At 44.1% G+C, this 23,497-nt stretch overlaps 1 protein-coding gene across 4 annotated transcripts in view; it reads right to left on the reverse strand.

Moving 5' to 3' along the window:
- Window positions 1-17,507: 17,507 nt before the first annotated feature.
- The window catches only part of RDH10 (retinol dehydrogenase 10), a 29,918-nt gene continuing 23,928 nt past the window's right edge, over window positions 17,508-23,497 (reverse strand). For all 4 annotated transcript variants that reach the window (XM_086336543.1, XM_086336542.1, XM_086336541.1 and 1 more), the window contains exons 3-6: window positions 23,220-23,318; window positions 21,884-22,029; window positions 19,923-20,054; window positions 17,508-19,816 (exon numbers count right to left, since the gene is read on the reverse strand). In XM_086336543.1, coding sequence (XP_086192669.1) covers window positions 19,693-19,816; window positions 19,923-20,054; window positions 21,884-22,029; window positions 23,220-23,318 — 501 coding nt within the window. In that variant the 3' untranslated portion in view covers window positions 17,508-19,692. The remainder of the gene's footprint in view (window positions 19,817-19,922; window positions 20,055-21,883; window positions 22,030-23,219; window positions 23,319-23,497) is intronic.

Raw genomic sequence — 23,497 nt, forward strand, 5'->3', positions numbered from 1 at the left:
TGGGGCTAGTACTATCTCGTTTTGGTGCTTAGCATTTTGTGGATGCTTTCATAGTGATTCTTATATTTAATATATGCATCCAAGAATAAGCATAAAATAATTTTGCATATTTTTGAACTGTAAATAAATGACATACTGCATCTCTCTACAATGTCCTTATTGTATTCAATAATACATTTTGAGACTTACACAGGTTGACACATATAGCCATAGTTTGTTCCTTTTTTCACTGCTTTATAATAATCCATTGAACGAGTATATCACAGTGTGTTTGTTCTCCTCTTGAGGGACATTTTGATCATTTCCAGTCTGTTTATACAAGTATATTACATTGGTTGTTCTTGTTCGCATCCTCTTGTGCACGTATGTGAGGATTTCTCTAGGCTTTTTATCTAGGGTGGGGTTGTAGGGTAACGCTGTGTGTGCCGCTTGAATTTTTCTGGAGATGTCAAAGGTGGTACACTCTCTCCAGCAATGATGAGAGTTCCTGTTGCTTCACACTCTGGACAAGGTATTGTTAGAGTTGTTTCACTTTTGCCAGTAGTGATAGGCATGAAATGGTATCTCTTTGAGGTTTTATTCTGGTTTTTAATAAAAACAGTTTTTTTTTGTTTAGTTGCAGCGTGTGAACTCTTGGACTTCCCTGGTGGCTCAGATGGTAAAGAATCTGCCTACAATGCAGGAGACCCATGTCAGGAAGATCCCCTGGAGAAGGGGATGACTATCCACTCCAGTATTCTTGCCTGGAGAATCCCATGGACAGAGGAGCCTGGTGGGCTACAGTCCATGGGTTCGCAAAGAGTTGGACGTGACTGAGCGACTAACTTTCACTTTCACACGTGAACTCTTGGTTGCGGCATGTGGGATCCAGTTTCCCGACCAACGATTGAATCCAGGCCGCCTGCACTGGGAGCTCAGAGTCTCAGCCACTGGACCACCAAGGAAGTCCCTCCTTGTGGTTTAAAATCCCATTTCCCTGATTATCAGTGAGATCTGCTTACAGCTCCTTTGCTGTGAGGTTTTCTTCTCCTGTGGCCAAGAGCAGGGCATAGCCCAGCTGTTTGAAGGTGGGGGGCAGACACAAGAGTTGGAAGGAACTGATAGCTTCAACAACATACAAAGGATGAATTTTGTTTTGTTATCCTGTGAGTATACAGTGGCTGCCTTGGCAGCAGGAGGGTCCACTGCCACTCTGTTGCTTGTCTATCTTTTCCTTATCACCCCTGCACTTCCCTCTCCAGCAAAGCTTCACTTTCCTAGTCGTCTATAACTAACCCGGAGTATTAGATGAGGCTTACTTGCCAAGGGCTGGGAAATCCTCGGCTCCACAGGTATGGTACCTGCATAGAAAGATCTTTATCTCCAATCAGTGAGCTTTGTTTGGGTATCAGTTCCAGGTTGGAGCCAATTTTGTGGGATAAGCCCTGCAAATCTTGACATTCCGCCTCTAGATTTTTTTAACAGCATGTAGGATCTCAGTTTCCCTGAAGAAGGATTGAATCTGCATCCTCTGCATTTGAAGCACAGAGTCTCAACCACTGGATAACCAAAAGAGTCTCTAAAAGCTAGGATTCTAAATACACTAGACTCATTGGAAAAGACCCTGATGCTTGGAAAGATAGAAGGCAGAAGGAAAAGGGGATGACAGAGGATGAGATGGTTGGATGGCATCACTGACTCAATGGACATGAGTCTGAGTAAACTCTGGGAGACGGTGAAGGATAGAGAAGCCTGGCATGCTGTAGTACATGGGGTCGCAAAGAGGCGGACACAACTGAGTGTAAACAACAACAACAGATACTCAATATTTCCTGGGAAGATGTGAAGACTTTCATGGAATTCTAACTCTTGGACAGTGTCACTTTTTTATACCTATAGATTTTTTAAAATTGTTATTTATTTAACCGGAGGATAATTGCTTGACAATATTGTGATCATTTTTGCCATACATCAACATGAATCGACTATAGGCATACATATGTGTCCCCTCCCTCCTGAACCACCCCTCCACTTTCCTCCTCACCCCATCCCTCTAGGTTGTCACAGAGCGCTGGCTTTGGGCTCCCTGCTTCATACATCAAACTCTCACTGGCTATTTTACGTATGGTAATGTATATGTTTCAATGCTGTGCTCTCAAATCGTCCCACTCTCTCCTTCTCCCACTCTGTCCAAAAGTCAGTTCTTTACGTCTGTGTCTCCTTTGCTGCCCTGCACGTGGGCTATACCTGTTGATTATATGACTCCCTTCCCCACTGACTGGGGCCATTTCTTTTTCACAGAGAAACAAAATGGTATTAAAATTTCTATCACTTCTTCTCTATCTTAATGTACAAACGCCATTAATGCCTTGTGAGTATAAAGGAATCTAGCTGGCATCTGGTCTTCTCATTTGGTCCAAGAACTCCCTTAAGTATGCCAGTTTCTTGACTTGTGGAATTCAAATTGGGCCCCAGCAAATTTTAAATAATGGCATGTCTTCTTCAGTACGCTGCATGAATATTCAAAACCACGAATGTGAAAACTTGAATGGTAAAGGTTTATTAAGCATGTTCACGTATTCTTTTTTAAAAAGAACTTCACTGAAATAAAATTTATGTACCATACAAATCACTCATTTAAAGTATGTAATTCAGGAAATTTCCTGGTAGTCTAGTGGTTAGAACTCGGCGTTTTCACTGCCAAGGGCTGGGTTCAATCCCTGGTTTGGGGACCTAAGATCCCACAAGCTGCACGGTGTGACCAAAATTAATAAATAAATAACGAGTACAATTCAGTGATTTTTAGTCTATACACAGAGTTGTGCAACCAACGTCAAAGTCCATTTTAGAGCATTTTTATCACATCAAAGAAAAACTTCATGCACTTTGGCCATCACTGCCCAGCCTCCATCTCTGTTCCCAGTTGTAAGCAACTGTTGATCTAATTTCTGTACCTACAGTTTTGCCTGTTCTGGACATTTCATACAAACAAATGACATGGCAATGTGTCATCTTTTGCACCTGGCTCCTTAGAGTAATGTTTTCAAGGCTCATTCAAGTTGAAGCCTGTAGAGCACATTCATCTGTTGATGGAAACGCATATTGTTTCCGCCTTTTGACTATTGTGAATAGTGAGTGCTACAATGAACATTCCTGTACAAGTTTTCACTTAAATACCTATTTCTAAGTCTTTGGGGTATATGCCTAGATGTGGAATTGCTAGGTCATGTGGCAGTTCTTGGGCTTCCCAGCTGGCACTAGTGGCAAAGAACCCACCTGCCAATGCAGGAGACATAGGAGACTTGAGTTCGATCTCTGGGTTGGGAAGATCCCTGGAGGAGGGAATGGCAATCCACTTCAGTATTCTTGCCTGGAGAATCCAATGGACAGAGAAGCCTGGCAAGCTACAGGACATAGGGTCACAAAGAGTCAGATATGACTGAAGTGACTTAGCACACACACACCCACGGTAATTCTTGGTTTAAATTTTTTAGGAACTACCAAATTGTTTTCCACAGCAGCTGAACCATTTTACATCCCCACCAGCAATGTGCAAGTGTACCATTCTCCCACATCCTTGCCAAAATTTGTTTTCTGTTTTTATTGTTATTTTTATTATGATAGCCACTCTAGTGGATGTGAAGTGGTATCTGATTACGATCTTGATTGGCGTTTCTCTAATGACTCATGACATTGAACATCTCATGTGCTTGTTGGCTGTTTGCAGATCTTTGGAGAAATGTCTATTCAAGTTCTTTGCTCGTGTTTTAATTGGGCTGTTTGGTTTTATACAGTTGAGTTGCATGTGTTCTTTCTGTAAACATTTTCTGAGCATAAATTTTGTGTGAGGCATGGGGGAGTTACATGGGAGGAGAAATACAAAGATGGATAAAGTAAGATCCCTACCTTCTAATTGCTTGCAGCAGAGATGTGAACAGTGAGTACCCCCAGCACAGACCTGGCACTCGGAGAGTTCAGTGGAGAGAAGGAGACTGCACTTCTGGTGGAGCAATTTGGGGGCCCCATGGAAGGTGTGAGCCTGGGACCCCACATTGAAAGTGGGAAAATGGTAGAAATGACCTGGCCAAAGCTCAAAGATCCCCATGTGGCCCGCATGCTCAGTCATGTCCGACTCTGCCACGCTATGGACTGTAGCCTGCCATGCTCCTCTGTCCTTGGGATTCTCCAGGCAAGAATACTGGAGCAAGTTGCCATTTCCTCCTCCAGGGGATCTTCCAGGCCCAGGGATTGAACCTGCATCTCCTGCACTGGAAGGTGGATTCTTTACCACTGAGCCACCTGGGAAGCCCAAAGACCCCCAGGGAGATAGTAAATCCAGGAGAATGTTGGGGACAGAGGTGGGGGGAAGTATGTAGGGGAGGAGGGATACATGAATGAGATGATACACATTTAAAAATCGACAAGATGAGGAGAAGGAAATGACAACTCACTCCAGTATTCTTTCCTGGAAAATTCCATGGACAAAGGAGCCTGGCAGGCCAGTCCATGGGGTCACATGACTGAGCATCCACGCATAAGGGGGGGTGGAGGGAGATGGATTGGTAGCAATAAACAGGTAGAACTAAAACAAGAAAAAAATGGACAAGATGAAGCTACAGAACACAGAGTAACAACAACATGAATGGAAGTTTCGTCTGAGGATTTTAAGTGTTCGGAAACTGAGTACCAACCTATCAGGAAGTGTCCTCTGGATGCGGCAACAGAGCGGTTGTACCAGTTTGTGGTGGGGCTGCTATGACTCAGGTATGTGAGTGTGGCTGAGAAAAGGCTGCCTGAAGACCTTGGAGCCCAGAGAAGTCCTGTTTCCTACTAGGGGACTTCTGTCTTAGCACCTGGACCACTCTGCAGAGCCAGGATAACTGGTGGTCTGCCCCTGCCTCTGGGTCCCCTCTCTGTTTGTCTGAGCCCACTCTGTGAGCTGTCAGTCCTGGCCGGGCCTCAGCTTAGTGGTTTCTGGTCATGCCTCAGGTCACTTCCAACCCAGATGAAGGGCCAGGACTCCTGAGAAAAACCACAGTGGCCTCATTACCTTCCACCCCAGACCAGTGAGAGAGCTAGCTCCCAACTTGGAAAACTCTTTCCTCAGTTTGGGAAGGAAAATAGTGGTGCAAAGCAATAGCTCATGTGCCCTGAAGGCCTTCTCGGTGCCAAGCCTTGGGAGGAAACCAAGACTCAACCCTGATTTGCAGAAAGCCCTGGTCAAGCTGGGATCAACCACATAGAGGTGTAAACAGCAGCTGAATTCCCAAGGTTGCTCAGAACCGGCTGTCCCTCAGGACTGAGGGGTGTTCCTGATGACCTGGGAACAGTCTCTGGCCGTGAGCACTTTCCTAGGAGCATCTCTAGAGACTCGTGGGGAAAAGGTGCTGTATTTCATGTGAACATGTTTGATGTTGTGAGTGGGGTGCAGTCTGGGAGCTGGAGAAGTCACTGGAAACTGGAGCCGGCAGTGTTAGAGGCTTAGAAAGTACACCTGGCAACAGCCTTTGCAGTGTTCATACAGCAGTCATTTCCTCTGAGTGTCTGGCCTTCCGTCCCCTAAGGATGTGTGTCCTGGTCACCTTTGCATCCTCACTGCTCAGCATGGGGCATCAGCTTGTAGTGCTTGCCCTGTGATTTCTTCCTCTCTTGTCACAGGCAAAGATAGCATCCCATAAGGAGAAAATCTGCTATGGTCACTTACGGGTGAAATGTCACCTTCTTCATAGTGGCCCCAAAGGCCGGGCCATCCAAGTGCTTTTTGTTTAAATTGTAGTAAGATACACAAGTGGGGTTCCCCAGTGGTTCAGTGGTAAAGAATCTGCCTGCAATGCAGGAGACTTGGGTTCAATCCCTGGTTCGGGAAGATCGCCTGGAGGAAAGCATGGCAGCCCACTCCAGTAGTCTTGTCTGGAGACTTCCCATGGACAGGGGAGCCTGGAGGGATACAGTCCTCAGGATCATAAAAACTCAGACATGACTGAGGTGACTGAGCACACACACACACAGATACACGGTTCAGATCAGTTAAGTCACTCACTCAGTTGTGTCTGACTCTTTGTGACCCCATGGACTGCAGAACACTAACTCCTGGAGCCACGCAAACTCATGTCCATTGAGTTGGTGACGCCATCCAACCATCTCATCCTCTGTCGTCCCCTTCTCCTCCCACCTTCAATCTTTCTCAGCATCAGGTCCTTTCAAATGAGTCAGCTCTTCAAATCCAGTAGCCAAAGAATTCGAGTCTCAGCTTTAGCATCAATCCTTCCAATGAATATTCAGGACGGATTTCTTTTAAAATGGACTGGTTGGATCTCCTTACAGTCCAAGGGATTCCCAAGAGTCTTCTTTAACACCACAGTTCAAAAGCATCTATTCTTCAGCACTCAGTTTTCTTTACAGTCCAACTCTCGCATCCATAAAGGACCACTGGCAAAAACCATAGCCTTGACTACACGGACCTTCGTTGGCCAAGTAATGTCTCTGCTTTTTAATATGCTGTCTAGGTTGGTCATAGCTTTTCTTCCAAGGAGCAAGCCTCTTTTAATTTCCTGGCTGCACTCACCATCTTCAGTGATTTTGGAGCCCCCAAAAATAAAGTCTGTCACTGTTTCCCCATCTATTTGCCATGAAGTGATGGGACTGGATGCCATGATCTTAGTTTTTTGAATGTTGAGTTCTAAGCCAACTTTTTCACTGCCCTCTTTCACTTTCATCAAGAGATTCTTTCGTTCCTCTTCACTTTCTGCCATAAGGGTGGTGACATCTGCATATCTGAGGTTATTGATATTTCTCCTGACAATCTTGATTCCAGCTTGTGCTTCATCCAGCCCTGCATTTCTCATGATGTACTCTGCATATAAGTTAAATAAGCAGGGTGACAATATACAGCCTTGACATACTCCTTTCCCAATTTGGAACCAGGCTGTTGTTCCATGTCTGGTTCTAACTGTTGCTTCCTGACTTGCATACAGATCTCCCAGGAGGCATGTCAGGTGGTCTGGTATTCCCATCTCTTTCAGAATTTTCCACAGTTTGTTGTGATTCACACAGTTAAAGGCTTTGGCATAGTCAATAAAGCAGAAGTAGATATTTTTCCGGAACTCTCTTGCTTTTTTGATGATCCAGCGGATGTTGGCAATTTGATCTCTGGTTCCTCTGCCTTTTCTAAAACCAGCTTAAACATCTGGAAGTTTGCAGTTCATGTTCTGTTGAAGCCTGGCTTGGAGAATTTTGAGCATTACTTTACTAGCGTGTGAGATGAGTGCAATTGGGCGGTAGTTTGAGGATTCTTTGGCATTGCCTTTCTTTGGGATTGGAATGAAAACTGACCTTTTCCAGTCCTGTGGCCACTGCTGAGTTTTCCAAATTTGCTGGCATATTGAGTGCAGCACTTTTAGGATACACGAGTATGGTACAATTTACCATCTTGACCATTTATAAGTTTCCAGTTCAAAAAAATTTTTTTCTGACCGCCCTACATGGATTTGTGGTATTTTAGTTTCCTTACTTCCATCTCGGATTGAAACTGGGCCCTGGCAATGGGAGCATGGAGTCCTAACCACTGGACCACCAGGGAATTCCCAAGTTTACAGTTTAATAGCATTACACATATTCACATCGTTGTGCAATCAGTCTCTAGACTTTTTTGTCTTGCAGAACTGAAACTTTGTACCCATTAAATAAATTCCCATTTCCTTTCCCCGCATCCTGGCCTCCTAACCATTCTCTAACAACCAACATTCTACTTTCTGTCACCGTGAATATGATTACTCTAGGTACCTCGTATGAGTGGACTCATACAGTATTTGTCCTTTTGTGACTTGTCTATTTCACTGAGCATCATGTTCTCAAGGTTCATCCCTGTCGTAGTATGTCTCAGAATTTCTTGTCTTTGTAGGGTGGAATAATATTCCATTGTATGTCTATACCAAATTTTGTTTATCCACTCATCTGTCAATGGACATGTGGGTTTCTTTCACTTTATCAGTCAATCAGTCAGTCAGCTCAGTCGCTCAGTCTCTTTGCCACTCCATGGACTGCAGCACACCAGGTCTCCCTGTCCATCACCAACTCCTGGAGTTTACTCAAACTCATGTCCACTGAGTTGGTGATACCATCCAACTATCTCATCTTCTGTCATCCCCTTCTCCTCCTGCTTTCAATCTTTCCCAGCATTAGGGTCTTTTCCAATGAGTCAGTTCTTCACATTAGGTGGCCAAAGTACTGGAGTTTCAGCTTTAGCATCAGTCCTTCCAATGAATATTCAGGACTGATTTCCTTTAGGAAGGACTAGTTGGATCTCCTTGCTGTCAAAGGGACACTCAAGAGTCTTCTCCAACACCATAGTTCACCATCAATTCTTCGGCGCTCAGCTTTCTTTGTAGTCCAACTCTCACATCCATACATGACTACTGGGAAAACCATAGCTTTGACTAGACGGACCTTAGTTGGCAAAGTAATGTCTCTGCTTTTCAATATGCTGTCTAGGTTGGTTGTAACTTTTCTTGTGAATAGTGCTATGAACATAGGTTACAAATACCTCTTTGAGGCACTGCTTTATTTTTAAATTTTTATTTATTTTTTTGTATTTGGCTGTGTTGGGTCTTCATTGCGATGCTCGAACTTCTCATTGTGGTGACTTCTCTTGCTGCTGGTGGGCTTTAAAGCATGGGTTCAGTAATTGTGGCACAGGGGCTTAGTTGTCCCAAGGCATGTGGGATCTTCCCAGACCAGGGATTGAACCTGTGTCCCTTGCATTGGCAGGTGGATTCTTTACCACTGGACCACCAGAGAAGTCCTTGAGACCTGCTTTTAATTTTTTTGGATATATATAGAGAAGTAGAATTGCTGGATCATATGAAAATTCTATTTTTAATTTTTTGAGGGACCATACTTTTTCCATAATGGCTGCAGCGTTTTACATTCCAGCATGCAGCTGTTTACAATAGCACGCAGGTGTTCCAGTCTTTGAAATACCTGTTCTTCTAAGACTGAGGTGTGCTCTTTAAATAACTTATTTGAACTTAGAAATACAGAAACATTTTCTTTCTTTTCCTTTTTCATCTTCCCACCTCCCAGATTGTAGCTGGTGTGGTTGCAAATGAATCTGGTTTTTGGAGATCTTATACAATGAGAAAATACTAGAAATCCCAAGGCTGATTAAGGAATCTGCTTCAGGCTACAACACTCCACTGCCTGGGAGGGCCAAGTAGACTGGCCTGGGGAATCCTACAACTGTGTGCATGTTTCTGTAGTCCACCATCTCCTCCTCCCTTCCTCTTAAGCTGACAATGAACTGATCTGTGAAGTTTTTTTCTCCCATCCGTAAAGCACTACTTCTTCCCTTCTAAGAGAAGTAATTTCAAATGGACAGTTCTTCATTGAGAACCCAGATTGTGCACCCTTTTTATCCTGTGGCTCTCGGAGCTAAAACCTAGAATTGCGATTGAAACTTGTTCCTGAAACCTCCATCCCAGAGAGGGGATCCTGCTGGCCCCTCTCTCCAGAATGCGCTGCGTTGCATCTGGAGCAGGTAAGAAGGGATGGTTTCTGGCTTTCAGCTGGCCTCGGGAAGGTCCTCGGGGACAGACTCCAGGCGGTGGTGGAGCAGGAAGTCAGAGCAGCTGGAGGAACTCTGGTTAGGGAATCTCCCCCGGGGCAACAGCTTTTGCTCTGTCTAGTTCCTTCCGTGACAGCCGGATTCATTTCTTCACTCCCTGGCCAGGTTCTCTGTTTCCCCGGCTCACAGTCCAAGGTGGGCGGGGGTAGGGGGGTGGGGAGATGGCTTGAGGGGGCAGGGCAGGGGTGGGGGGAATCTCCCTCCGCTGCTTCAGGAATGCTGAGGGCAGCAAGTTGGACTCCAAAGGCTGTCATGAGAAAAGCATCTTCGGTCCCCTCCTGGGAATGTGGCAAAGATCCTCTAGCATCCATCTTGCTGTAGCGCCCAGAAAAGTCTGACAATGCTGTTGCCAAAGTCAGACCAAAGCCATAGAAAATGAAAAGTCAGATTCTGGACAATAGAAGCATCTATTTCTTCTTTCTCTTTTTCTTCTTCTTCTGAAAAAGATAAGCTTTCCATTGTCACTTCAAGACAGAAGAAAATGATGTGTTAGGGGTCCGATTCAACTTCTCTGTGTCTGCCTTAATGTTCATCTTTTACAAAATGTGGCTAACTTTTGTTTTTCTTTCTTGACTTTCCAAGCCTGGTGAGATACTCAGAGGGGTTGGGAGGCCAGCATCGGTGGAACAGCATCTATAGGTGCTTCACAAACTTTTCTCGTCTTTAGAACCTTATGTACTGGTGAGGTTGATTGGAGTAAAGTCTACCAAGGGCACGTGAATACAAAATTCCTTTGTCCTCATAATTCCTTTAGAAGCAATAGAGCAGGAAAACAACTGCTTTAATGCGCACAAGATTTGGGAAAGTTCCTTTTTATTGCATGGATGAGATGGCCACCAGGTAAGATGTGAAAAACACAAAGGTCATTCAGTCAACATTAACTGAGCGTCTAACTCTGTGCTTGGCTCTATTTGATCTGCTAGGACTAGGACGGTTGAGATGAATAAATAGGACGGTTGACCTCAGATGTACAAATAATTGCAACATAGCAGATTCCATGGGGTTACAAAGAGTCAGACAGGACTTTAGTGACTAAAACAAACAAAACAACAACAGATTTTTGTGTTATAATAAAAAGACATATATATTTGTTCTTTGCCCCCAGTTCCTGGCATAGAACTCTTAAAACCTTTGGAATTTCAGGAGTGAAGTGTCTTTTGTTATTCATAACAAGCCCCTTTCAACTAAGCCAGAGTTTATGCTAATGAGTTGACTCGAAGTTGGCAGTTAGATGGTTTCAAGGAGGGGGTTGGCCTTGCCTAGAGAGTTGGAAGTTTCAACTGCCATTCATCCCCTCCTACCAGCAACCTCTTGGGTAGGAAGAGGTGATGGAAATTGAATTCATCAGTGCCAATGATTTAGTCAATCTTGCCTACATAATAAAACCACCATAAAAGTTCTTTTTCTTTTTGGCCATACCATGTAGCTTGGGGGAATCTGAGTTCCCTGACCAGGGATCGAACCCCTCTGTAGTAGAAATACCGAGTCCTAACCATTGGACTGCCAAGGAATAAAAATTCTTTTTTTTTTTTTTTTTAACTTTTTATTTTGTATGACTTCCCAGGTGGCACTAGTGGTGAAAAACCTGACTGCCAATGCAGGAGACATGGCTTCAGTCCCTGGATTGGGAAGATCCTCTGGAGAAGGAAATGGCAACCCACTCTGGTGTTCTTGCCTGGGAAACCCCATGGACAGAGGAGTCTGGCGGGCTACAATCCATGGGGTCGCAAAGAGCTGGACAGGACTGAGCTTCTGAGCAGGTTAGCCGATTAACAATGTTGTGGTAGTTTCAGGAGAATAGCCAAGGGTGAAAATTCTGGAACTATGAGATTTGGAGAGCCTTCAGGTGAGCGTACACCTTGAATGCTGGAAGGGCGGTGTGTCTGGAGAGGGTACCACCTTTCCCCTCTGCATCCTTCATCTGTGCAACCTTTTCATCTGGCTGTTGATTTGTATCCTTTATAATAAACTGTTATCTTAAGTACAGTGTTTACCTGAGTTATGAGTTCCAGCGAAGTAGCAACCCCAAGGGGGTGTTGCAGGAACCCCTGACTGTGGAGTCAGCTGGACAGATGTGTGGGTAACCCAGGGCTCCCATTTGCAGCTGGCATCTGAAGTGGGGGCAGTCTTGTGGGACTTAGCCTTTAACCTGCGGGTCTGTGGTCACCTTGAGAGGTGTCAGAATTGAAACTGAACTGTAGGATCCCCAGTTGGGGTCAGAGAGCTGAGAATTGCTTTGGAAAAACCAAACGGCATTACAAACAAGGCCTCTGTTCTTACCACCATGACTATCATTACTGCTAGGCTGAACCCTATGAAATTGCCTTTTTTGTAAGTAAAAATAATTGTCACAGCATTTTGATATAATTCAACCTAATGCCTTTTCTTCAGCATTTATAATTGGTAGCAGGCACAATACTGAGTGCTTTACGTGAGTCCGCTTGAATATTCCTCACAATATTCTTGAGATCAGTACTATTGTTATTCCCAGTTTATACTTGAGGAGACTGAGACTTCCAGAAGTTAAGGAAAAGGCCGAGGATAAATGGCCAGTGAGAGGCAGACCTGGTTTTGATCACAGGCTGTATGTCAGCAGACTCTGATATGCTCCTTTCCTTGGGCTGCCTTAGCAGAGTGTCACAGACTGGATGCTTTTTTTTTTTTTTTAATATTAGGAATGAGAGTAAACTTTAATAATAGTTCACTCGTTAAAAAGAGTAAATCTACGATGAGTACATTTCTTTGTGTACCTAATGAAGAAACACACAGGGACTTCCCTGTAGTCCAGTGGTTAAGAATCCGATCTGAAATGCAGGGGATCGAATGTTTGATCCCTGGTCTGGGAACTAAGATCCCACTTGCCACAGGGCAGTTAAGCTTGGGAGCATCCAGGAAAGATCCCACATGATGTAACAAAGATCCTGCATGCTGCAACTAAGATCTGACACAGCCAAATAAATAAATACAAATAAATATTAAAAAGAAAATATATACAATGAAGTGAAATTTAAATACATATACAAGGCGATTTTTTGTGCGCTAAATAAAACACATCATTTATAAATAAATGTACAGCATGTGGGATCTTAGTTCCCCAACCAGGGATCGAACCCATGCCCTCTGGAGGGGAAGCATGGAATCTTAACCATTGCACCATCAGGGAAATTCTTTTTATGCCTCTTTAAAAAATATATTTATTTATTTGGCTGCTCCAGGTCTTAGCTGTGGCATGTGAACTCTTAGTTTTGGCATGTGGGATCAAGTTCCCTGACCAGGAATCGCCCTCAGACCCCTTGCATCGGGAGTGTGGAGTCTTAGCCACCAGGGAAGTCCCCCTTTTATGTATTTTTGACCGAGAGGTTTATATTCTATATTAAATCATAAGATAAAAGAAGTTATAGATGGTTTTGGTTAAATGTATTCTCTCACAATTTCAGAGGCTAGAAATCTGAAATCAGGGTGTTGACAGGCTTGATTCCTTTTTGTTAGGCTCTGGGGGGAAATCTGCTCCTCCTTTCTTTCTCACTGTCCTTGCTGGCAATCCTTGGCATTCCCTGGCTTGTAGCCGTGTCCCTCCCATTTTCGCCTTTGTCATCACACAATCTTCTCCCCATAGGTTTCCATCTTTCTCAGAAGAACTCCAAGTGATTGGACTGAGGGTGTCCCTTCTTATAATACAAACTCATCATGATTACATTTGCAAAGCCCCTATTTCCAAATATGGTCACATTTACAGGAACCAGGGGGTTAGGGGAGAAGGAAATGACAACCCACTCCCATATTCTTGCCTAGAGAGTCCCGTGGACAGAGGAGCCTGGTGGGCTGCTGTCCATGGGGTCGTACAGAGTCGGACATGACTGAATCGACTTAGCATGAGTGCATGCATTGAAGAAGGAAATGGCAACCCACTCCAGTATTCTTGCCTGGAGAATCCCAGGGACAGGGGAGCCTGGTGGGCTGCTGTCTATGGGATTGCACAGAGTTGGAGATGACTGAAGCGACTTAGCAGCAGCAGCAGGGGGTTAGGAGTTCAGCACGTTATTTTTTGGGGGGGTTGGGGGACACATTTTGATCCACACAACGTTGAGCTTCCATGGGGAATCTATGGCTTCAGGATGCTACATGCCTGTGTTGCTGCCAGGATTCCAACCTGCCCATTGGCCTCCTGGATCACACATGCCCTTTACAGAACCAGGCTAGCTGGGGTGCCAGCGTGGGTACAGGCAGAGGGCTGGAAAGGAGGAGCCAGGCTCCTTCTCTGTGGGGGAGGGGAGGTTGCAGAGGAATCCAGGTGGACCACCCAGGACGTGTGGGCAAGGCAAGGGGGCATTTTTCATGGCTGTTGTGAACACACATCTCTCCCTGCAGTATGGTTTAAATCACCTTGACAGGAAAACCTCAAACGTAGAATCTGAGCTGAAGATGCTTTGTTTTTCTTGCTAATCAGTTCTCTTGCTTTCGGTGAGTGGTTAGAAAGATTTCAACATTTGACAGCTGAAAAGCTTGTTGGAAGCTCTTGGAAGACATCTTGGGAATGCTCTACAGAAATGCAGCAAGTTAAATGAGAACTAGAGACCCAGTGAGTAGAATTCATGACTACATATCCTCAATACTTGTCCAAAGAGACAGGGAAATGTGTTAAGCACTGTTGTATGATAGAAACTGCAAGGCCCAGGAAGAGTCACGAGAGAGTACCTAGGACTGTGGTCACAGACAGCTCTGGCCTTGAATCCTGGGAGAACTGGGGAGTCCCCGGATGTTCATCTTGATCTTGGGGACCTGCCTGGAGTAGATCTTGTGTAAGAGTTCAGTACTTGAGGGAACCAGAGAGGAGACTCTCTCGTTGAGCAGACTGATAGAAGTTGGTTCTGTCCCATCTTTTTTGGCAAGTCACAAGGAGTTCACTTGAACTAACAAGTATCCATTTGGTGATACTTGGAAAGCACTTTGGTTTTCCCCCGGGTTCTCATGAAACATGGCCTCACGCATTTAAGCAAGTCATGCTTCTGAGGCCAAGCCAACAAAATGGTCAGACCACAGTCTCCAGCCTTCACATAGAAAGAAATTCTCCTCTGGTCATTTCAACAATGACTCAGTTACTAGGAGCCCAAATACTCCGGTAGATAGCCGCCATGTGCTATCTGTTAACACTGCCCTTCACCTTCTGGGCTTCTGCCCCAGGGCTGGCCACACAGACTCTTTTTCTTGGGCCAGACGGAGGTTTCTTAAGTGTGACTCAGACTGGAGATTAGGTCCAGGCAGAGGAGATAATTGTTTCTAGTCTGGTTTCTCCTTGGGAGGAGGAAGTTCCCGTTGGAACTTTGCTCAGACGTCAGCCTTTACGACTCTCCCCTCAGTTGCTCTCTCACGTTCCCCAGGTTTTGAGCCCTGGACCTTCTCATTCTGTGCTTCCCCACTCCCAGTTTCCGTCCAGAGTCCCAGCACCCACTTCTCTCCTGGGGGCCAGGGCTAATGTCCCACTTTCTGTTGGGAATGGAGTGTCAGCTCAAATGCAGTTTTTCTTAGATTCCCTGCTGGCTCGGCTGTTCCCACTTAGAAACGACCTGGCTCTGTCTGACTTACTTCACTTAGTATGATAATCTCTAGGTCTGATATTCAATGTCTTCTGAGCTTCCCAGGTGGTACAGTGGTAAAGAATCCACCTGCCAATGCAGAGATGCTAAAGATGCGGGTTTGGTCCCTGGGTTGGGGAGATCTCCTGGAGTAGAAAATGGTGACCCACTCCAGTACTCTTGTCTGGAAAATCCCATAAACAGAGGAGCCTGGTGGGCTACAGTCCATGCGTCTCAAGGAGTCGGACATGACTGAGCACAGCAGTGTATAATGGAAAATCATATGAATAACTACATCTAGGCCAGCTAGAAGTCCAATGTGCTCTCCATTGTGCCACACAGCCAGTTAAGGAAAAGCATATGAAAAAGAAGATATATAGGTGTGTATAACTGAATCACTGCTGTACACCTGCAACTTATGCAACATTGTAAATCAACTAGACTTCAATTTAAAAAATTTTGTAAGTTAAAAATAAAAACAGGGACTTCCCTCGAGATCCAGTGGTTAAGACTCTGTACTCCCAATGCACAGGGCACGGATTTGATCTCTGGTCAAGGAATTATTAATAGATCCCACATGCCACACAGTATGGCCCAAAGATAAAAAAAAAATAAAAGTAAATTAAAAAGTAAAAACAAAACTAAAAACAACCTGGCTTTTGACTCCAGAGGCTCCAGTCACTCGAGCCTAAGCCAGATCTTGTGGGCAATCAGCTGTTCGGTCTTACAGAGTTCTCCTACCTCCTAAACTCTCACTGTGTTATTTTCCAGTCTCACTGCCAGGCTGGCTCGCAGGCCCGTCACCGCTCAGCACCACAGCTTCCCTCCTGACCGCTCTCCTGGCTCCCAGCAGCTCAGAATTCTTACAACAACTTGATTGATGCTCTTAACTCCCCAACTCTGCTCCTGTCACTTCCCTGCAAAAAAAACCTCCCTGGGCTTCCCTCTTCTCTCCATCAAATGAAGCACCCCTTCCTCCTCCCAGAATGAAGGCTTCTTTTCAAAATGGGCCTTTTGTCATGGGGTTGCATGGCACTCCCTTCATATGTTGTTTCAGGCATGATGAGTATTATATTTGTTTTTCAACCCCTGGGCCTTTCCTGATCATTTAATTTATCCCTTGCAGCATCACGCTCTCACCCTCATCTCCATCTGTTGCATCACCAACCTGCAGGGCTTATCTCAGGTGCCTCCCCACCTCACTAAGACCTTATCACACCTGAGGTTAATCTGTGGTATATGCCCAGAAAGGTACATGTATTTGAACTTGCGTGCAAACTGTATGCTACTTGAGTCCCTGGGCCTAGTAGATGCCTGGTTTATCTGTTAACTGAGTGTGGACAAATGCTGGCTTTATGCTCCCCGCCCCGTCCCAGCCACTTCTGGCCCATTACAGCCTTGCTTTCTCTACTCTTTTTAATCAGACACAGGCAATAAATTTGGCATGGAAAGGACTACACCCGCAACCCCCCAACCAGCCCCCACTGATTTTATATTTTGTTGGAGGCAAAAGCAAATTTCCAAGATTCAGGTCAATACCAATTTCAAATTCTTTCTGCCAGTTGGAAAAGAAAACTTTGAAAAAGACATTTGACTTTTTTTCTTCAACTTGGGGAAAAATTTGAAAGCTGTTAGCCTTTCAAGGAAACAGGATACTTAAAAACAACAACAACAACAAAAACCCACCCACCAGCCTGGCTTTATGTAATTCAATCCTGTCAAGCTCATTTAATCTTTTGTGACAGAACAACAGACCTGGTAGATCGAGGGGGAAACAGTAGTTGGAATTTATCTTTGCTGCCTTCGAAACTTTTGATTCCTGGGTTCCACTCAATATGATTATTATTAAACTGCTTGAGAGGTTAGAGAGAACCAGTTCTAGCTAGGGGACAGAAGTGGCCTCCCTAGGGGGTCAGCCTTGAGCCCAGTTGCCCTAAACAGTGCCTGAAAGGGCCAGACAATGGAAAAAGGTAACGTATTCCAAGTCAGCATTAATCTCAAAGTGGAATTGGGGGTGTCAATGAATAATCAGCCAGAAAAGCAGCCTTGGCAGTTACTTAAATGATCAACAGAAGTGGGCAGGGTTGACTAGAATAGAGTTCACTTTTGGGGAGAAGAGCATCATTAATGTACCTATAGCTTAAGAACAGGAGACTGAAGTCAAGCAGTGCAATAGGTAGGAATCCTGCAGCCCTGAGCTTGCTCTGACTCAGTCCCCTTCCCAACTTCACAGCTAAAGATGGGAAAGAGAATTTGGATGACATTCAAGGAAGAGTCACAGAGGTAACTGAACTAAGGCCGGGACATGGGAATTGAAGACTTATACCAAAAAGTTAACTAAATTTTGTTTATTGAATTTAGAGACGGACAACCTTGTCAGGGCAACAACAAACAAGAATAGAAAAAGGTTTAAATTACAACATATGAGAATGAAATTAAATGTAGGGCAGACTTGCTTTATTGGAACAGATATCTCATAGGATGGTTGGAGGGTGCTAGGAGTTAACTGACAGGCACACCTGGAGAACCCCTGAAAATACGTCTCCACCTCATGTTGTTATATGAGGTTTACTTCAAAGCACAGTTGACTCTTGAATAACGTATGTTTTGAACTGTGCCAATCTACTTACACACAAATTTTTTTTCAGTAGTAAATTCCATAGTACTACACAATCCATGGTTGGTGGAATCAGTAGATGGGGGTTGGGGGAACAGAGGAACCATGGATACAGGGGGCTGATTATCAATTATACATGGATTTTTCACTACATGGAGGGTTGATCCTCTAACCCCCATGATGTTTGAGGGTCAACTGTACTTAAAATCCAAAATGGAAAATAAGAGATAGTCAGTGCCTCAGTGGCTTCAAGTTTAGTTATCATTTATACAAAGAAATTTAAACACTGAATAAAGCTATTTCTTAAGACGAGTGCTGGGGACACTAGCGGTGAGGCAGTACTTTCCTATGTGTGGATACATGGCAGAACTCATCTGTGGTGCAGCCAGACAACACACAGGTAATGGGGTTCTTTCTATTTCCCCACCTTTAGTACCAACAAGCCCATGATAAAGTATCTAATCTGGGAAGATGGTAACATGGGAAATGTGAGTGCAGGGCTCCCTAACCTACCAGTGTCCCTGAACACAAGCCCGTTCAAACATGTTTCATTACTGAGTGATATGGCAAAGAAAATAAGGACACAGTGTCTGTCCCAATAACACTGCTGATAACTAATGATCACACAGTCATTTGTATGTAAGTTGTCTTTAAATTTAATCACTCCTTTATAAAATCTCCCAATTAATTAGTAAAAGATGGCTTATTTGAATAGCCTAAAACATTGGCCGCTATTTAAACAAGACATTCTAAAAAAGAGAGCAATCACATAATAGTTTATAGTAATTTACAAGTGGATGGTATACATTTAGATACAGAGGTAGAAGTTCACTTTTACAACGTTTCACTAATACACATTTACCAAATTCAAGGCACAAAATAGTTTGCTTTACAAAAAAATACTGTAAAAATGTCATTTGCTGTTCTACAATGTGAATAAAACTTTCAAAAGAATCTTTACACCTTTCCGTATGTATTCCATAGTGTAAGATTTTTTCCCCCTTGCTAATCATAGTTGGCACAAAAACAGGGACGTTTTTAAGTGCACAAGTTCTCACTTTTAGAAACTGTTTCTTTGCAGAGCTGCTATGTATTCTAGATCAAAGTCCAACCAAAGAAATGAAACACAGCAACTTTCTTGGGAAAGGGCACTTTCTGTATGCAGCAAAATTCACAGGTAGAAAATCTATGATTTTTTTTTTTTTTGGATAAATAGGTCTCCGTAAGGAAAGACCTCAGATATACATTTTAAAATTCGACCAACAATTCGGTCGTTGTGACTTTAACAAAGAGACCTGATCACATGACTTTACTGTAACAATCAGACATCCTCTACTTCCAATTGATGGAGATTTCAAAATGCCTTTTTAAAAGGGCTGTATATATACACACACCATGAAAGAGCCACACAGGCTTTGCAAAGCTGAAACTTAGAAAACATGAGAAAATACAGCACTGTCAGTCCTTGAAGTTGCAAGGGTGTCAACTTGCTAGAGATTAATTACAAGAATTAATAAACTCTATGGGAATGAAGGAAAACAAACACATGAAACACAGTCATTATCATCTTGAGACTTCCTGTTCATTCCAAAAATAATAATAATAATGGTGGCCTGGCGACGTCACACAGCCGTTGTCTAAAAGACTGGACTGGTCTTAGGGTTCTGCCTGCAAAGGACCCCGTTGGCAACGACCTAAGCTCACTTCTGCTGATCACGATTTCCAAGTACTCTAGTCAGTTAATTTACACTTTATTTATTCTTGTAAAAAGCTGATTTGAAAAAAAAAACAAAAAAAACATGGATGTAGAATCCAGAGAGTATCAGTCAAGCTGATGTGGGTCGGACTAAGATATCCTGATCGTCTTCTGGTAGAAATGATATTCCATACAAAAAAGACCCTCAGATTCCGTTTTTCGCTTCGTTGTTGTTTGTGGCTTGTTTCCTTTGAGCGATAAAGGGGTACATACACTTGTCTGCTCCTAGGAACCGATACATGCACACAACTGCTTCAAAAGGGAGGATGCTGGAAAAGGAAGAGTCACAGTTAGCAAACGTGAGATATGGTGTGTTTGTTAAATTACAGGGTGGGTGTGGGAAGGCCCGCCGAGGGGGGAGGCCCTCACACTCACCTCTTCATGAAGGTCACGATGTACATGAGGCGGGGCGTGCAGATCATGGGCTGGTCGGTGAGGATGGCCTTCATGGCCTGCTTCACGCAGTAGTCGGGCTTCAGAGGGGGCAGGAAAGGCTCGATTTCTTTCCTGGGAGTTACACATTCAAGATTAAATTAAGAATTCACATAAAATATGGAAGGCTGGAAATACGTATCAAAACACCAAGGGTGATGTTACCTGAGCAATAGGATTTACAATCGGTTTTGTTCACTTCGTTGTGCTTTCACTGTATTTTCCAAATTTTCCTACTGTGAACATATTTTATTTGCATTGTCTGGAAAACAAGTTTTGTTTTGTTTTGTTTTTTTAATAAAAGAAAAGCAGAATTGGTCTGCTTTTCTGTAAAGTGAGAAAGTTGTGTTTTCAAAATGCCTTGGAATGTATTTCAAATTATTATTATTTTTTTCTTTCAATTGAAAAAAGAGAGGGTGTCTGACATAATAAACAGTAAACCCAAACAGGATGCCAAATTAGCATTAAGTGTAGTTCAAATGATGGTGTGTAAACACCGACATAAACCTTCCTGAGAGAAAGAAAATTCAGCTGTGTGCCTCCCTGGATGCCTGGAGAGGAAAAGCCCGGGGCTTTTTTGGGGGGTGGGGGGAGGAGTGAGAGGGGTGGTGTCTCTGAAATGAAGTGCACGGGAGACAGCCTACCTTCAGCTGAATTCATCCAGTTTCCTGTAGAAGTAACTTAACAGAATTTACCCCCCCCACTTTTCATTGTCCAGCCCCCAGAGCTTTGGACACCCGCTGTGATGCTAAATAGGAGACAGAGCTCCTCAGACTCTCTGCAACTGGTTCTTAAGTTTGTAAGAGGCAAAAGCCAAACCAACACACACACACACACACACACACAGAAAAAGAGGTGGGGTCCAGTCCACTCCCAGTCTGGACCTGGACTCAGCCTGAGATTGAAATGATTCAAGCCACCTCCACTTACTTCACAGCAGGGCCAGGTTCAGGATGTGTCAAGATTGGCCCTGACCCACGGGGAACTGGCTCACTTATCTCACTTTGTCTTTCAAATTCATCTAAGCAAAGATCTCGCAGTGAGCATGTCTCCGCAAGTGTCCTCTTCGTGAGTCACGGCTTTGTTTATTCTGTGTAGCTCGAGTCAGATGTGACTTGACATGGCTATTCCCACGTGCCTCCTTTCAAAGTGTGGGGGTGTTTTATTTCATTTGTAGAAAATCTCAATGTTTCTTCTCATTCTGTCAGAGTGACTCTAGCTACAGACACTCTCTGCAAAAAGGAAGTTCCCAAATGTGGGAAGGGTCTTTTTGGAAGAAAGGCCACCCTCCTCAGTGGCAGTGACACTGTTCTGTATCCAAACCAAAGTCACATTTATGTGCAAACATGGATGTTAAGGGGCTTCCCAGGTGGTGCAGTGGTAAAGAACCCTCCTGCCAATGCAGAAGATGCAAGAGACGCGGGTTCAATCCCTGGGTTGGGCAGATCCCCTGGAGGGCATAGTAACCTGCTCCAGGATTCTTACCTGGAGGATCCCACGGACAGAGGAGCCTGGTGGGCTACAGTCCATAGGGTTGCAAAGAGTCGGACATGACTGAGGGACTGTGCACTAACTACATTGATGTTAAAGAAAGAAAATCACTTCCAAAGTAGTAGCTTCTAAGTAAAATCCTAGGTATTTGCTCCCTGAAGGACAGAGAGGTCGTTTCCTACTGATGCTCCTTGCCTTCTGCAAATTAATACCAGCCCTTGCTTGTCAATCACACATGCATCAACTTGACAAACCTTGACCAATGAAAACTACACGTGAGCTAAAATGTCAGCTGTGGAAGTGCTAGGCTGCTTACGGTTGGAGATCTGACTGATTTCACATAGTCTCCCAAGATGAAAAGATGGTTTGTTAGAACTGCTAATCGTCAGCATTGAGGCGGGTCCTTTACTGACCTGATTCGGCAGCCCCTGAACATGCCAGTGTCCACCAGGTAAGGGCAGACCAACGTTGTTTTAATTCCATCCTTCTCTGCGGCCTTTAACTCATGGCTCAGGGATTCATGAAAACCCACGACTCCAAATTTACTGGCGCAGTAGTCCTGGGGGCAAAGCACAGAGGGCAGAGGTACTCAGCATAGTGCACATTCCGGACCAAGCCCCAGGCTGCCCCGTTACTCAGGTTACAAGTCTGATACAAAAGGTTACAGGTGACTAAGCAAAAAAAAGGAGAGCATTCTAAAAGACGGGTATCTGATGTGGTTTGGTGCAGAAATAATATTTTCAAAGCAACAGCAGAAACAGATGAACACTTTTTGCCACATCAACGAAGTATCAGATTACTTTGGGGGAAGTTACCACAAAGGAGTCTATGAAAGCTAACAAGCTGGGGCTAAAAATGGAGAGAGGCTCACTTTGAAGTGTCTGGAAAATTTACAAATGGCCTCTTGTTCAGTAAAGGAGACTGAAAAACCAGTTTGTTTAAATTAATGCTAGGAGAACAAAGGAGACTAGAGCTGGAGTTATGAGCTGTTATGATCCAATTTTCTTTTTAAGGGCCAAGTGAAAATGGAAATGATAACTCCACCTTGTAAAACTTCAACTAGAACTCAACCTAAGGACTCACGGTATAGAAAAGAAGTTCTCCATTATCCAACTTTAAATGTAGGAATGGAAATGTACAATACAGAAGCCGTCCTTGCGCATCCTTTTGCATATTCGCATGGGCTGATGTTTCCTATTTTCTGCTACAGGCACCCGTGGGACAAACACGGAACAACACACACATGCATGCTTTGTAACTTGAAGTTGGTGAAGAACAGGGTCTGATTAAGCCCAGTTCCACAGACTTAACATGCGGACACCTCATACCCACCCTAACCATCTCATCTGATGAGATAACACAAGATAGCTCACTTTTGACAAGCTGACCAAAACAGAGTGTCAACCTTTAGCCTCATTTATCTGTTCTCTGGGGCACTGCCAGTGCCCTCCAGTCTCATCTTGACCCTGTGTCTTCCCACTGTCGTCAAGTAAAACTGCTAATGAGAATGGGGCCACACTGAGGACCGGCCCACCTACTCCTGCTGCTGCCGCTGGTCTGTCAAACTAGTGTAAGTTTATGGCAGAATATGTGCAGGTGGTGGGTGCTGGGGTGCACTCCACAAACAGCACACAGGTAGCTTCCAGGGGCTCGTAGGAAAATGAGGGCAGCAGGCATGCTTCTAGGACTGTAGTGTATTTGTGACGAGATGAACTGATTGAAAGAAGGAGATGCTTTATAATGACAAACCTCAACTCCAGCAGTGCTGAACAATCCCAAGGAACTCGCAACTGTCACAATATGACCATGATTAATCTCCAGCATGGTAGGAAGAAAAGCCTTAGTGGTCTGCAAGAAAAGGAAGACGTAAGCTTCAGAAATGACCTATGGATTTCACCTAAAAAACAAAAAAACAACGAAACCAAACCAAACCCCACCAACTCAAGATCATGAAACAAAGTTTTATCCATATAATGCTACATTCCCTAATTTGTTTTAAAATATTTCCCATTTATCAAAAACAGACG

Source organism: Bos grunniens, chromosome 14 (genome assembly GCF_055505025.1).
Source record: "Bos grunniens cultivar Pamir isolate PY7600 chromosome 14, Bosgru_T2T1.0, whole genome shotgun sequence".
Taxonomy (NCBI): domain Eukaryota; kingdom Metazoa; phylum Chordata; class Mammalia; order Artiodactyla; family Bovidae; genus Bos; species Bos grunniens.